At 37.3% G+C, this 14,871-nt stretch overlaps 1 protein-coding gene across 2 annotated transcripts in view; it reads left to right on the top strand.

The window, feature by feature from the left end:
• The window catches only part of ATP6V1A (ATPase H+ transporting V1 subunit A), a 55,620-nt gene extending 41,235 nt beyond the window's left edge, over positions 1–14,385 (top strand). For both annotated transcript variants that reach the window (XM_019922690.3, XM_019922691.3), the window contains exons 9-15: positions 3,937–4,059; positions 4,153–4,267; positions 5,081–5,144; positions 6,623–6,826; positions 8,171–8,265; positions 10,251–10,422; positions 12,180–14,385. In XM_019922690.3, the coding sequence (XP_019778249.1) occupies positions 3,937–4,059; positions 4,153–4,267; positions 5,081–5,144; positions 6,623–6,826; positions 8,171–8,265; positions 10,251–10,422; positions 12,180–12,272 (866 nt within the window). In that variant the 3' untranslated portion in view covers positions 12,273–14,385. The remainder of the gene's footprint in view (positions 1–3,936; positions 4,060–4,152; positions 4,268–5,080; positions 5,145–6,622; positions 6,827–8,170; positions 8,266–10,250; positions 10,423–12,179) is intronic.
• Positions 14,386–14,871: the final 486 nt, after the last annotated feature.

The raw sequence follows: 14,871 nt of genomic DNA, 5'->3' as shown, positions 1-14,871 counted from the left end.
AGTATGTTTATGTATTATCTTCCATCTTTGCTCCCACTTCCATCCAGCTTTTGGTGCTTTGATTTCTACATTTGCAGGATTTATAATGTTCGTATTCTGTTCTATAACCATAAATCCAGTATTTGTATTAGCCTTAGACCTAGTGAAATGGAGTCATGCCCACTGGCAGTCCCTTGACTACAGTTTTTCCATTTGTTTCATGGTTGGACAAAATTTGAATTCTTGTTTCTTTGTAAGTCTGGGTTTTTTCAGCTGCCTTTAAATTTTAACAGTTTGGCAGAGTATAAAATTTTTTGATCAGTATTTCTTGCCTAGAGAACTCTTATTTCAGCATTAAGTGCTGGGGAGAGATCTGACACTGGCCTACTTTTTTTCCTTTTATAGGTGATTTTTCTTTTTACCCAAAGGAATGTCTCTTTAACTTTGAAGTCTTTTTTTTTTTTTTACTTATTTTTTGGCTGCGTCAGACCTTCATTGTTGGGTCTTCGTTGCTGCGCACGGGCTTTCTCTAGTTGCCACAAGTGGGGGCTACTCTTCATTGCGTTGCACGGGCTTCTCATTGCAGTGTCTTCTCTTGTTTCGGAGCTCGGACTCTAGGTGCGCAGGCTTCAGTACTTGTGGCACACGGGTTCAGTAGTTGTGGCTCGCGGGCTCTAGAGCTCAGGTTCAGTAGTTCTGGCACATGTGCTTAGTTGCTCCGCGGCATGTGGGATCTTCCCGGACCAGGGCTCAAAGCAGTGTCCCCTGCATTGGCAGGCGGATTCTTAACCTCGGCGCCACCAGGGAAGTCCTAACCTTGAAGTCTTATAACTTTATTAGGATATATCCCAGTATTGATAGTTCTGATAATTTTTTCCTGAGACATAGTATACCTTTTCAATCTATGAATATGTCTTTTATTTTGGAAAATTTTTGAGAATAGTTTCTGAAACTTTTTCTCTTCCATTATGGTTATCTTCTTGAAGCTAAACATATAGCATCTCCTTTAGCTGTTTCCCTATGCATCATTTCCTCTCTAATTCTTTTTATTTAGCCTTTTTTCCATTTTTTAACAGGGTAATCAACGTGTATTCTTTGTATTGCTTCCAGTGAAGCCTTTATGTTCTTCTAGCTCTTTGCTGAGTTCTGCTGGCTCATGAAACATCTTTTGTGATCTTACTGTATACTCCTTGAGATTTTTATTTTGTGGTAGGATGCAATATTAAGATTTTCTTTTATTAATTAATTGTGGTCACAGTTTTCATTTGTTTCTTGGCAGGTTCATTGTTGTACTCTGCTCTTCTGTCTCTTTTTTTCTTTTATTTTTGTTCCTGTGCTGAGGTTTATTATTACTATTACTCATCTTTGCAGGAGATGGGAGGGAATGGTTGTTACTATGGTCCAGGGTAGCAGGAATTCTTCCTGGTAATCTGTGAAGTTTGTTATAGCATAGAGTTGTGTAAGTTATTTTACTTTTTCTTTCCTGCCAACAAAAATCCGCAGCTACAAGGCCGCTTACAATGAATTCTTTCTCTTCTACCCTGCCTTATTCACTTTTTACTTACTGAAAAGGAGTGCCTTCCTTTTTTTTGGGTCCCCATCTCTCTGCTTCTCCTTGATGCCAAACTAGGTCCAAGGAACCCCTGCCACTAGCCCTGTACCCCTTTTACTGTGTTCCAGACAACGGATTCTTGGTTTTGCCCCTCAGGATGTACCTTCTGGTTTACAAAAGCTTAATCTGAGATGTGCAACCTCAGGTGAATTCTTGGTGTGTTTCCACCCCCTTGTTTGTTTTTTATCTCATTTAGTTGGCTTTCCTCATTATTTTGTTGTGAAGCTAAACATGGCCCCTAGTTTTTGACTATGGAGTTTGTGTTTCTGTATTTCTTGTTCTCCTTGTTTGGTGGTTACTCTTATGAGAAGGAGAAAGTGACATACTCATCTACTATTTTAGGACAAGAAGTCTACCTACTTCTTTTAAATGGCTGCACAGTATCCCTTTGTATGGATATATCGTAATTTATTTAACCAGCATCCTTTTAGGGGGCATTTGGATTATTGATAATTTTTTTGCTCCCACAAACTTCACACCATAAAACATTCTTAAGCATGTTTTTTACACTGTGGCTTTGTATGTTTTATGCACGTTTCTTTGTATTTTTGTCAGGTAAGTTCTTAGAAGTAAAATTGCTAAGAATACAACTGTTAATATAGATTTTAGTTTCTAATAGCTCTTGAAAAGGAATAACAGTGGACAAGAATTCTGCTTCTTCACATACTCACCAATGCTAATTTCTTCAACACTTTCTTATGATCATTATCATACAGAAAAGTTGAAAGAATATTACAGTGAATACCCATGTACCCCACACCTAGATCTGATAATTAGCATTTTACCGTCCCTGCTTTATTAGATGCCTATTCGGTCTGTATTTCTTACAGTGAGCTAGCATCTTTTCTGTGTGTATTCACCATTTGAAAACTGCCTTCTGTCCATTTTTGTATTGGTAGTAGTTGTTTATCATATGGATTGGTAAAGTTCTTTGAAATCAGTCTTTCATCTGTTATGAGTTGCAGATATTGTCCTAGTTTGCTTATCTTTTGATTTTGTCTGAGAGTTTTTTTTTTTTTTCTTGTAGGCACTGATATCTTTAGGTCTATGAAAGTGGTCTATGAGACTTCTTTGAGGTTTAGTCATGTGTATCTGTCTCTTCTATCAAGTCTTTTTAATAAATATATACACACAGGCATTAGTGAATGTTATCACAGAGACATAGCGTATTTGTATAAGAGAGGATCTGATTCTACCATCAGATTGAAATATGTGATAATTACTGTGTTTTTTAAGCCTTAATAATGATAAGTGGATTTCTTAAAGACTTTGTTCCTTGGATCATATTTTGGAAGCCTAAGTCAGTATTTTTTATTCTGAAGGATGTGATAAATAGTAAAGTTCTGAGTTTTCCAGCAACTATTTTGTTTTACTTATATAAGCATCTGTTTCTTTACTGGTAAAATAAGGGAATTAGGGCAGTAGATTTGCTGGAATCTACTGTTGCTTATGATGTAGCAACAAATGTACATTTCTAATATCTTAGAGTTGTATAGTACGTTGTACTTTGCAGAGGGCATTTATAGAAATCTTTTCATCTGATATGTGTAGATAGATAGGGTGAGAGCTATTCCATTTTCACAGATTAGGAAACCACACTGGGAAATGAAGTTATTTTGCTAAGATTAATGACAGAATAGGAAGTAGAACCCAGGACTTCTTTCTGTGTATTAGCTTCTTCTAAGTGGTTTACTGTATGTGATTTTACAGGAGAGGACCCAATCTGCATAGCAGAATGATCTGGATAATTAAGATTATTACTCACGTTAATAACATTTGTTACTTGTGAAAAATAATCAAACAAGCTAATTAGTTGAGGATTTTTTGATGCCTATGTCTAATTATCTCAACAATGAATGGGAGGCAAGTCTTTTCCTACTTTTAAAAATGTATACTAGGCTATGATAAACCCAAACATATAATTGCTCAATATAATAGACATTTATTTCAGATGATCCAGGCAATCTTCATTATTCTGTCATTTTTGGGCTGGGACGCAGGCTGAAAAGAGCTCTTTCATTTCGACACATATCTTCCATGGGTCCTGGGAGTTCTCGCCCTCTCAGTAAGCCAGAAGGAAGAAGTAGCATGGAAGGATGTGTGGCTTGCCTGGTGGTGGAACACATGACTCTTACATTCCATTAGATAGGGGTCAGTTACTTGCCACATCTAAATGCAGAGGAGGCTAGACAATATAATTCAGCTGTGTGCCCAAAAGAAGCAGCACAGATTATGGTGAACAGCTAGCAGTCTTAGGAACTTATTGCTTTAAATTTTTCTTAAGGGTGAAAAAGTCAGGATTATACATTATAGGATTATAACTTGTAATATTCTTCCCAATTTAGGAATTACACTGTCAGAATATTTCCGTGACATGGGCTATCACGTCAGTATGATGGCTGACTCTACCTCCAGATGGGCTGAGGCTCTTAGAGAAATCTCTGGTCGCTTAGCTGAAATGCCTGCAGGTAAGTCTTTGTATTGCTTATTACATAAGCAAGACGGTTAGGATTTGGGGATTGGTTTATAACCTCTCCTTAAAATTTCTTTTCATTTTTCAGATAGTGGATATCCTGCATATCTCGGTGCCCGTCTGGCCTCATTCTATGAGCGAGCTGGCAGAGTGAAATGTCTTGGAAATCCTGAGAGAGAAGGGAGTGTCAGCATTGTAGGAGCGTAAGTATCAAAACTGTACTTTTCATAAGAAAAAAGGTTATTTATTTTAAAGAGACCATATTTAGCCCCCCTGAGAGCAGTGATTTTTTTTTTTTTTTGCGGTACGCGGACCTCTCACTGTTGTGGCCTCTCCCGTTGCGGAGCACAGGCTCCGGACACGCAGGCTCAGCGGCCATGGCTCACGGGCCCAGCCGCTCTGTGGCATGTGGGATCCTCCCGGACCGGGGCACAAACCCACACCCCTTGCATCAGCAGGCGGACTCCCAACCACTGTGCCACCAGGGAAGCCCGAGAGCAGTGATTCTTAACCAAGGTTGCACTTGAGTCATCCAAGAAGCTCTTTAAAATGCACATGTTTAGGTCATCTCTACATGTTCTGGTTCTATAGATTTGACTTGACTGATTTATTACATTCAAGTCACAATATCATAGAAATAATTTAGAAAATTATAGACATGTTAAGGTAAGACTGTATCACGATAAAAACAATGTGAAGATTCACGATCCCCACATAAAGCCATACTTTGTTCTCAGACCTTTTCCTTCCTTCCTGTTTCATCTGTTTGATCAGAATAGTGAAACAGATTATAATTAAATCTGTCTCATTTCTCAAACTAGAAGGTGTTTAATAGTTGTCATTCTTAATTTTCAACTTAGTACTGGTTTTTATTTAAGATTTTTGTATAAGATTTTCTTTCCGAAGGTCATATTTCTAAAGTTATTTACATTAAAATTGACTTGCAAAAAATTGCTTTTATATACAAGTTATTTTCCATAAGCATTTCTAATGACTTTTTCTTCTTTTAAATTTAGAGTTTCTCCACCTGGTGGTGATTTTTCTGATCCAGTTACATCTGCTACTCTTGGTATTGTTCAGGTATATCTTTCCCTAGTGTAGTCAGCTTCTGAGCTCCACCCCACCCCAGGCTGTCCTCATGTTATCCACATCACTGTGAAGTATTTCATTTGGTCACTGAAGAGTAGGCAGCGGTAAAGTCTGTTTTAGCAACATTCTTACTACTGAAAGTCTTCAGTGCTGTCTGTTCTTTCTTAGCTCTTTATCTAGAGTTTATAATAGATTTAATATTCTGTAAGTGGAAAATACATCCGGGTAGCAAAGTTTTATTCGTGTTAGAGTAATACTACACTTTGAGTTAGAGTAACCCTAGGAGTAGAAACAAATGGGCCCAAAAAAGATATAATGGCAAAAACCCCACAGAAGTTTCTCCTCGTGGTATGGTCCAAGGCAGGTAACCCTATTAGAGGGCAGCTCTTTTCCATTCCACAGTAATCCAGAACCAGCGCTTCTTCTACCTTGGGCTCCACCTAGCCTGGTAGTTGTCTGCATCTGGCTGGTACAGGCGGACTGTGTAGAAGGCACACCTACTTTGGGCTCAGGCCTGGTCACTCCACTCATTCTGTTAGCCACACCCAGATGAAAGCAAAACTTGGAAAGTGTAGTTTCTGCCTAGGCAGCTTCCCGGTGACAAGGGCATGAATTCTAGTGGATAGCCAGCCAACTTGGCCATTAAAAGTAAGCCTGGGGGGGGGGGGTGCGCGGGGATGTACTGGAAAATTGGGATTGACATGTATACACTAATATGTATAAAATAGATAACCAATAAGAACCTGCTGTATAAAAAATAAATAAAAAATTTTTTAAAGTAAGCCTAAATGAAAGATGTATATAAATCAGAGCTATTATTTTTTTAATGTTGATACATTTATAAGCATATGTATTATTCATATGGGAAAAATAGAATATTTGCCTATATTTCTGTCAGTTTCAGATAAAAGGAAGTGGTAGAGGCTAAATTTACAACTTTCAAGATGTTTAACCTTTGCTGAAATTTTGAATTTTGAATTGCAGGGAAATGGGGAGCAAAGTTAGGAACGCATAAAATACATATGAATGTTTGGCCTCAGAAAAATGACTGTCACATCTTTTAGGATTGGCCCTTAATGATAGGGAACTGAATTTATTCAGAACATTTAGAGGTTTTCATTAAAGTGAAGTATCTATCTTAATAAGCATTTTCTGGTTCATCTGTTTATATTGCACTGTCATAATCTTCAAAGGAGTCAGTGTTTTTGCTATCAGATTTGACATACTATTAAGGAAATTTTGATTTGTAGATATTACCCATACTGAAACTAAAAGAAATACATTTTCCTATTTGCAGTTTTATTCTACTTCATGTATACTTGTTATATACTAAAAAGATAAATAATTTGACCAGAAAAGTATAGAATTGCATATTTAGGACAAACAAATAAATACATTTCAATACTTCAAAAAAAATTGTATTTAAGAAAAATTTTTATGTTTTGTTTTTGATTTTGTCTTTAAATCAGGTATTCTGGGGCTTAGATAAGAAACTAGCTCAACGGAAGCATTTCCCGTCTGTCAACTGGCTGATCAGCTACAGCAAGTACATGCGTGCCTTGGATGAGTACTATGACAAACACTTCACAGAGTTTGTTCCTCTGAGGACCAAAGCTAAGGAGATTCTGCAGGAAGAAGAAGACTTGGCAGAAATTGTACAGCTTGTGGGAAAGGTAGGTTGTAAAATCTTGTGGAAGACAGGTCTGTGAGTTGCAGTGAAGCTTTTTAAGGACAAACAGAACCTTGGATATGCGGATTCTTGCTGGGAGAATTAGTATTTATTAAATATTTTTTAAACTAATAGGATTTTAGATTATTCCTTTATCCAGAAGATATTTGAGGGACCTGCTTGTGTTATGGAAAGTAGAAAGATGATTGGTGTTTAGATTATTATTGAATAACAAACCACTCCGACATATAGTGGCTTAAGTAGTGTTTTTTTGCTCATGGTTTTTGGGTTTAGTGGACTCAGATGGGAAGTCTTGCTTGGGTCCCCTCATACAGTTTTTGCAGTCATATGGTGGCTGAGACCATAGTCATTTGAAAGTTTCTTCCCTCACATGTCTGGTGCCTGGGCTAGGATGACTGGAATAGCTAAGGGTTGGCTGGGCATTTCTCTCTCTATGTGGTGTTTCAAAAAAAATCAGCCTATTTGTGTACCCACGTTCATAGAAACATCTAAGCACTAAAAGGTGGGAGCAACCCAGATGTCCTTTGCAACACACTCACGTGCGCACACGCACACACATGCACACACAATGGAATTAATATTCCATTTCAGCCTTGAGAAGGAAGGGAAATTCAAACACATGTTGCAACATGGATGAACCTTGAGGGGACATTATGTTAGGTGAAATAAACGAGTCACAAAAAGACAAATACTTATATGTAACGTATCTGAAGTAGTCAAATTCATAGAAGTAGAAAGTAGAGTAGTGGTTAACTGGGACCGGGAGGGCAGAAGGGGAGTTGTTGTTTAATAGGTATAGAGTTTCAAATTTGAAAGATGAAAAGTTATGGAAATCTGTTTCACAACAATGTGAACATACTTAACCTACTGAACTACACTTAAAAATGGTTACGATGGTAAATTTATGTTATATGTTTTCACAACAAAATCCAAAAAAGAACATCAATCAGGAAGCAGTTATGAAGTGAATTTATTATTTTTAAAAATTTTTTTTTGATTTTTATTTTTTTTGCGGTACGCGGGCCTCTCACTGTTGTGGCCTCTCCTGTTGCGGAGCACAGGCTCCGGACGCGCAGGCTCAGCGGCCATGGCTCATGGGCCCAGCCGCTCTGCGGCATGTGGGATCTTCCCGGACCAAGGCACGAACCCGTGTCCCCTGCATCGGCAGGCAGACTCTCAACCACTGCGCCACCAGGGAAGCCCCTGAAGTGAATTTATTAATGATAGGTGATCGTGTGTTGATTGGTTTCTGCATGCTAACTGGTTAGAACTATTGGTCCCACGTTGTGGCAGTAAATTTCTAAAAATGTATTTTTTCCTCTTCTAGGCTTCACTAGCAGAAACAGATAAAATCACTCTGGAGGTAGCAAAACTTATCAAAGATGATTTCCTTCAACAAAATGGATATACTCCTTATGACAGGTAATCTAGCCTGATTTTCTTTTTTTAATTTGAGGATATTCTATCAAGTTTTGAAGAAGGAGCTGCCTACACATTAAAACCCTCCCCTCGGGGCTTCCCTGGTGGCACAGTGGTTGAGAGTCCGCCTGCTGATGCAGGGGACACAGGTTCATGCCCCAGTCTTGGAAGATCCCACATGCCGCGGAGCGGCTGGGCCCGTGAGCCATGGCCGCTGAGCCTGCACGTCCGGAGCCTGTGCTCCGCAACGGGAGAGGCCACAACAGTGAGAGGCCCGCATACCGCAAAAAAAAAACCAAAAAACAAAACAAAACCCTCCCCGCCTTTTTTTTCTCATACAGACACACTCTGACTCAGTGTATAGGTTTATTTTATATTTTCATAGCAGACATCTAGTGATCCAGTATGTTCCCTTATCTTGAGTTGGCTCATTTTTCCAGTTATGACAGTGTTTTCACTCATTATCCAGCCATCTCTAATTAGATTAAATTGTGGCTTAGTGTACGGAGCCTGGGGATCATTGCCTCTTTCAGAAGCTTTTCTCACTACCTGTTACCACAGCCTGTGCCTCTTCTACTCTTTTCCTAAATAATATACTTTCATGCCTCATTTCCCAAGAGTTCTATTCTTTGTATATTTATTTATTTATTTATGGCTGCGTTGGGTCGTCGTTGCTGCGCGCAGTCTTCCTCTAGTTGCAGAGAGCGGGGGCTACTCTTTGTTGCAGAGCACGGGCTTCTCATTTTGGTGGCTTCTCTTATTGCAGAGCACAGGCTCTAGGCATGCGGACTTCACCATTGTGGCACGTGGGCTCAGTAGTTGTGGCTCGTGGGCTCTAGAGTGCAGGCTCAGTAGTTGCGGTGCACGGGCTTAGTTGCTCCGCGGCATGTGGGGTTTTCCTGGACGAGGACTCGAACTCATGTCCCCTGCATTGGCAGGTGGATTCTTAACCACTGCGCCACCAGGGAAGCCCAAGAGTCCTATTCTTTTTCTTTCTACTGAAGTCCCTGTCGGACATCTCACCAGTCCCTGCTACTCCTGCCCAGTGCTTGTTTTTCATTATTGTCTCTGCTACTTCCATGGCTTATTTAAAAGTTCCCATTTCTTTTAAACTTTGATCATTTGAACCCTTTCATCATAGGCTAGTTTTTCTCCCTCAATCATATTTGGCCCTGTATAAGACTAAAGTGGAAACTGAACACATAGGAAGATTACCAGAATGTAAGACAAGCAGAAAATATGACAGTATAATCAATAAGGCTCAAAAAAAACCTATCAGGAACTTAAGAAGCTCTGGGAAGCATCCACACAAAGATATCTCCACAAAGGGAAAATTATTTGAAGAGAGTGTAATGGAGAGTGTGCATGAAATTGTGTATGCAAGTAAGTTTAAATGCGTTGGAAATTTGATTAGAATGCATGGGATGCAAGTTGAATATTAACTTCTGTGTCTTCATTATTAAAAGATATGGGTAAATGAAAGTGAACACATTAATGGAGAAAGGAAACGCTTATTAACTTTAGGAAATTGCAGTTCCCTGCTTTCCTATTATTTATTAAACCTTCACGGACTGTCACAAGGGAGTCTTTACAACTCAGTTATTTTACCATTTGGGTAACTGCTTTAACTGCACTGTACAAACACAAACCCTCAGAGGTCATTAGATTGTAGCAGTACTGTTTCATTGTTCTTCCTGTTTGATTGTGTTAACAAAAATTAACGTCACTCTTTAAATAAAAGAATACATAGCTCCATCTCTCCATCCACCCCCTATTCCTGAGACATCTCTGTCCAAAAACTCTGGTTAAGTATTATTGATCTTTTCCACTATTCTTTTTTCATTCCTTATGTATCATGCAATAAATGTAAGTAGTGTGCATATCTAAATAAAGAAGTTAATGCTCTGGTATTTTACAGATGAAGTAAAAACTATGAACTTGCTTTGGATTTTGTTTTTGTTTATTATTTTGACTTTCATTTATCCTAGGTTCTGCCCATTCTACAAGACAGTAGGGATGCTGTCCAACATGATTGCATTTTATGATATGGCCCGCAGAGCTGTTGAAACCACTGCCCAGAGTGACAATAAAATCACATGGTCCATTATCCGTGAGCACATGGGGGAGATCCTCTATAAGCTTTCCTCCATGAAATTCAAGGTATATTTGTTTCTACCATAAACTTTTTTTAGTAGTTTCTTTTTGATTTTTTAAAATATTTGGGTCCCAAACCTGGTGTGTGAAACTGGCATTTATCATTTTCATACATGCTCGGGTTATGTAAAACCAGAAGAGACCTCAAAGCTATGTTCAAATAGGAATTCACATGGTAAAGACTATAGTATGTCACGTCTAAAATAAACGCTGACGTGTTTTCCCTTTTGTCTTAACTGCCAGGCAATTTAGAGCTAAAATCATTGCTAAGCAGCAATTACGTTACCTCAAGTGCCTGTTAATATCTAATCCCGATGCTCCTCTGAAACGATTTCTGCTGCTTACTTCAAGTATCCTATTACACATCATTTTTACTTTTAAGTAGACTCTCATTCTTTGGGAAGTACACAAGACATAAATAAATCATTAAGTGAAATTATCTGTAGAAACTAAAATGTGTAAGATTGTTTTTAAAATACTTGATCAGTTGAGTTGTATTTAATTATTTCTAAGTCATGACATCCAAGTATATTTACTAATCTCCTACTGAGAAATTAAGAGTGATTCTCTGAATGTGTATGTTATGTATATAGTGTTTGCATTATAGATTGGAAGTAAATTTGTATAGACACTCACTGTATCAAGGATTTTAAAATATTCACACCCTTTGAGTCCTGTCTTTCCATTTCAAAACATATAGCCCAAGGAAATAATTAGAGATTTTGATATGGATGTATGTAAAAGATTGTATATTAAACTTTTAAATGTCATCCAAAAGTGAATGGAGCCATTGTGGCATGTACATTACAGCAAAAATATTATAAAGGCATTAACATCTTTTTTTCAAAGAATATCCAAAGACACAGGGAAACGCTTATGGTATAATTAGTGAAAAAAGTTGGTTGCAAAGAAATTCCATATGTAATTTGATCCAAATTTTATTTTTTAAAATTATACATTCATAGGAAGATGATAAAAAAATATATGCAATAATATAATAGTGATGACTTCTGGTAGTGTAACTAAAGGTGCTGTCTTTTTTCTGTTTACAGGTATATTGTATCAAATTAACATTTCAGTTGTTCTTTAATATCATTAAGTATTTTTCTATAGCACTATTTTGTGGCTGGAGAATAATATTTTCCTATTCTTAGGCATTTAGGAAATTTCCAGTTGTTGGTATGGACAACTTTGTTCATGTAGTTGGTTTTGTGTATTTTCCTAGTATATGTTCTCAGAAGTGGAATGATTGGATCAGAGGGCTTAAACGCTTTAAGGTTTCTTTCATACATTTTACTCAATGAAGTTGCTTTCCACACAGATTTTAAATGGGGTGCATTTTGAGGTTATTTTAGAAATTTTACTCCCCCCGTCCCAAGGTGATACTACCAGACCTTGAATAGTAAATTCTGTTTTGATTAAATTCCAACTATCATATACACAGAGAGAAATGCATCTAATACACATTGCTGCGTAATTCCCTAATATTTTGCATATCATTGAGGGTAAATCCATTGGTTGTTGAATACAGTTAGCAAGCAAGACACAAAACGGAAATTTTGTCTTCTGTTTGGTTGGACGACTACTTTATACATTTCTACCCTTAAAGGCAAAAAGAAAAATAAGGTTAATTCTGCCTCCTGCCTGTGTTTTACCAGTGTACCTCAACCTAGTACTCAAATATAGTAAATATAAATAACTCACTATGTGTTCTGAAAATTATTTTCCAAAGGTAAATTGAATTCTGTCATGTCTTCTTTCAGGATCCAGTGAAAGATGGTGAGGCAAAGATCAAGGCCGACTATGCACAGCTTCTTGAAGACATGCAGAATGCATTCCGTAGCCTTGAAGATTAGAACTGTGATTTCTTTCCTCCTTTTCCTCAGCAAGCTCTCATATGTGTATATTTTCCTAAATTTCTCATCTCAAACCCTTTGCTTCTTTATTGTGCAGCTTTGAGACTAGTGCCTATGTGTGTTATCATTTGTTTCCCTGTTTATTTGGTAGGTCTTATATAAAACAAACATTCCTTTGTTCCAGTGTTTGAAGGGCCTCCCTGATCCTTTCTCCAAAGTGGTGAATGTAGTAAATAGGATATACAATGGCTACACTACTGTAAACGTGTATGTACGATGACGTCTCTCCTTGTCCTAGGTTTGCCCTTTCCTCATCGCCATTAAATTGTAAACAGGACTACCGCGTGTACTCTCTTTGCAATGGCTTTGGAATGGAAGGCCAGACTTCTATACATTTTGTCAGGTTCATTGTGAAATGACTCAACATCTGTCTGGTAAAGTTATTTGCAGCTTAGCATTTTGCTAAGTAACCTGCTTTGTAGGAAATACTTACTTTTTTAAAACGTGAATAATTAATGTTTCTATTATGTGTTGCTTCCCCCAGTATAAATCAAGAATATTTGTGGGAAACTGTTGAGAACTGTACTGTTTTTAAAGCAGGCATTTGTGGGACTCAGCACAATAGATGAATCAGTGACCTCTAAAAAAGTGAAAAAGAAGCCAGGTGATCAAACTTAGATTAACATCATCTTGTTAAAGCCTATTTTACTTCACTAGGAAAAATTCGGTATCAAGGACTATTATACTACATTACTAGGAAATTCTTTTTAAAATTATGTTTAAAACAATCACCGAGAACTTGATCCACATCACACCCTCTTTTTTTTCCTCAAACATCGTAGAACCCTAAGCTTCTAAGAATCATGTGGCAACGTGATAGGCAGTAAAATGCCACAGAGAAGATATTTAGTGGTGGTTAAAGGCTGTTTGCACCTTTAAGGACCAGCTGGGCTTTAGTGATTCTTGGGGCCAGAGTGGCACTATGTTTTTACAAGATAATGACATGTGTCACATGTTTGTTTGTTTGCTAATTGCATTTTTGAACAACCAGCTTCCTGATTGTAAAAAATATTATTCTTTCACATGGTTTTTGATTCACTGGCTCAAAAGATTTCTCAGAACACCTGTAGCTGTAGCAGTATAACAGTTTCCATTCTGTTTCATAGGGATGAAGTTAATTCTTATATCTGCTGATAACAGAATCTGGGTCATGTGAAAAAAAGATCATTTCTTCCTATCTTTTAAGTATATGTTTTAAAATAAAAGTTTCTGTGTTTGTATGATAAGGCACATTAGGTAATGTATTTCTTTTGGTCTGTTAAGGAAAGATGCAGTTAGAGAATTCAGCTATGTTTGTTTAAATCCTTGCAGATTACATGTTCTTACAGTGGCCTGCTGTTCAGGATAAGTATTCTGCCATGTATCTTTTTTTAACCTTTCAGAATATTGGAAGATAAAAATTGTGCAGTGATTTGTCGAGACGTGGATGTAATGGTGCTGCTGAATCAGTTTGCTTTCCAATGTGGCCTCCTACCCAGAGGCCCTAAGACCAGTGGAAATTAAAAGAATTTCAAAAACTTTCAATTCCTACCTTAAACCTACCAGCAAACTAGGATTGTATTAGTAATGAATGATATGACGAAGAAAGTTTGACCAAGTTTCTTTTGTGTTTTTCTGAATTTGCAATGTACATTCTTACTCCTTTTTAAGAATGTTGATGTATGGGTGTGAACATGCTAGAGAAATTTTGCTCAGAGCCTCACCGTAAGTGTCCCTTCACCCATATGTTGTAGAATTTCACATTGGTCACTGATCATATTTCTTTAGTAAGAATGTGTTAAAGTTAACAACAGTCTTTTAAAAAGATGATGCAGTTCTATATTTATTGTGCTGTGCCTGATCCTAAGTGGAGCCAGTTAAGAAGTTTCATATGTATTTTTCCAGTGTTAAATCTCACACATTGTACCCTTTGGAAACTTCCTTCCATCCTGACGAACGAGTAGAAGAGGTCATATGTATTGCCTTCTTATCCTTGAGGTTTCACTATCTTTATGTTAAAAGTTGTGTATAATTGTTAAAATCTATGAAAGAATAAAAAGTGGATTTAAATTAACATTTTTCCTTTTTTTTGTGGGTGTGGCAAGATCTGCTAAAAAAACGTGCCACCTTATTATATTTCGGCTTGTTTTCAGTATGAACTTCAAAGTTTTTCATTTCCCTCTTTATAGATTGTTACTTAAGATCATGAAATTGAGTTGGCGCCCTCACTATAGACTGCAAAAAGTCCTATAATCATGTACCACTGTGATTTGGAAATATAGTACATGGAATCCCATAGCATTCTGAATATTACTTTAAATTGAAAAAATGAATGGTTTCTAAAAGTAGACTTATAAATGAAAGGAAATCAGTGTACTCATCTCTACTTTTGGCAAATGAACTAAAGCTTTGTAATTCGTAATTCTGCAAGCCAAATTATTTAAGATCCAATGTAGCAACATGGTTTTTATTTCCTTAAGTGTATTTTTAACAATTTCTAAAGGAGTAAGAAGCAGTGTGAAATGAAAAACTCTACCAACTTAAAAATTCATGAGAAAGC

The sequence above is a fragment of the Tursiops truncatus genome, chromosome 4 (assembly GCF_011762595.2).
Source record: "Tursiops truncatus isolate mTurTru1 chromosome 4, mTurTru1.mat.Y, whole genome shotgun sequence".
NCBI lineage: Eukaryota > Metazoa > Chordata > Mammalia > Artiodactyla > Delphinidae > Tursiops > Tursiops truncatus.
Note: the sequence above shows the minus strand (reverse complement) of the source record. Positions and strands in the feature narration are given on the sequence as shown.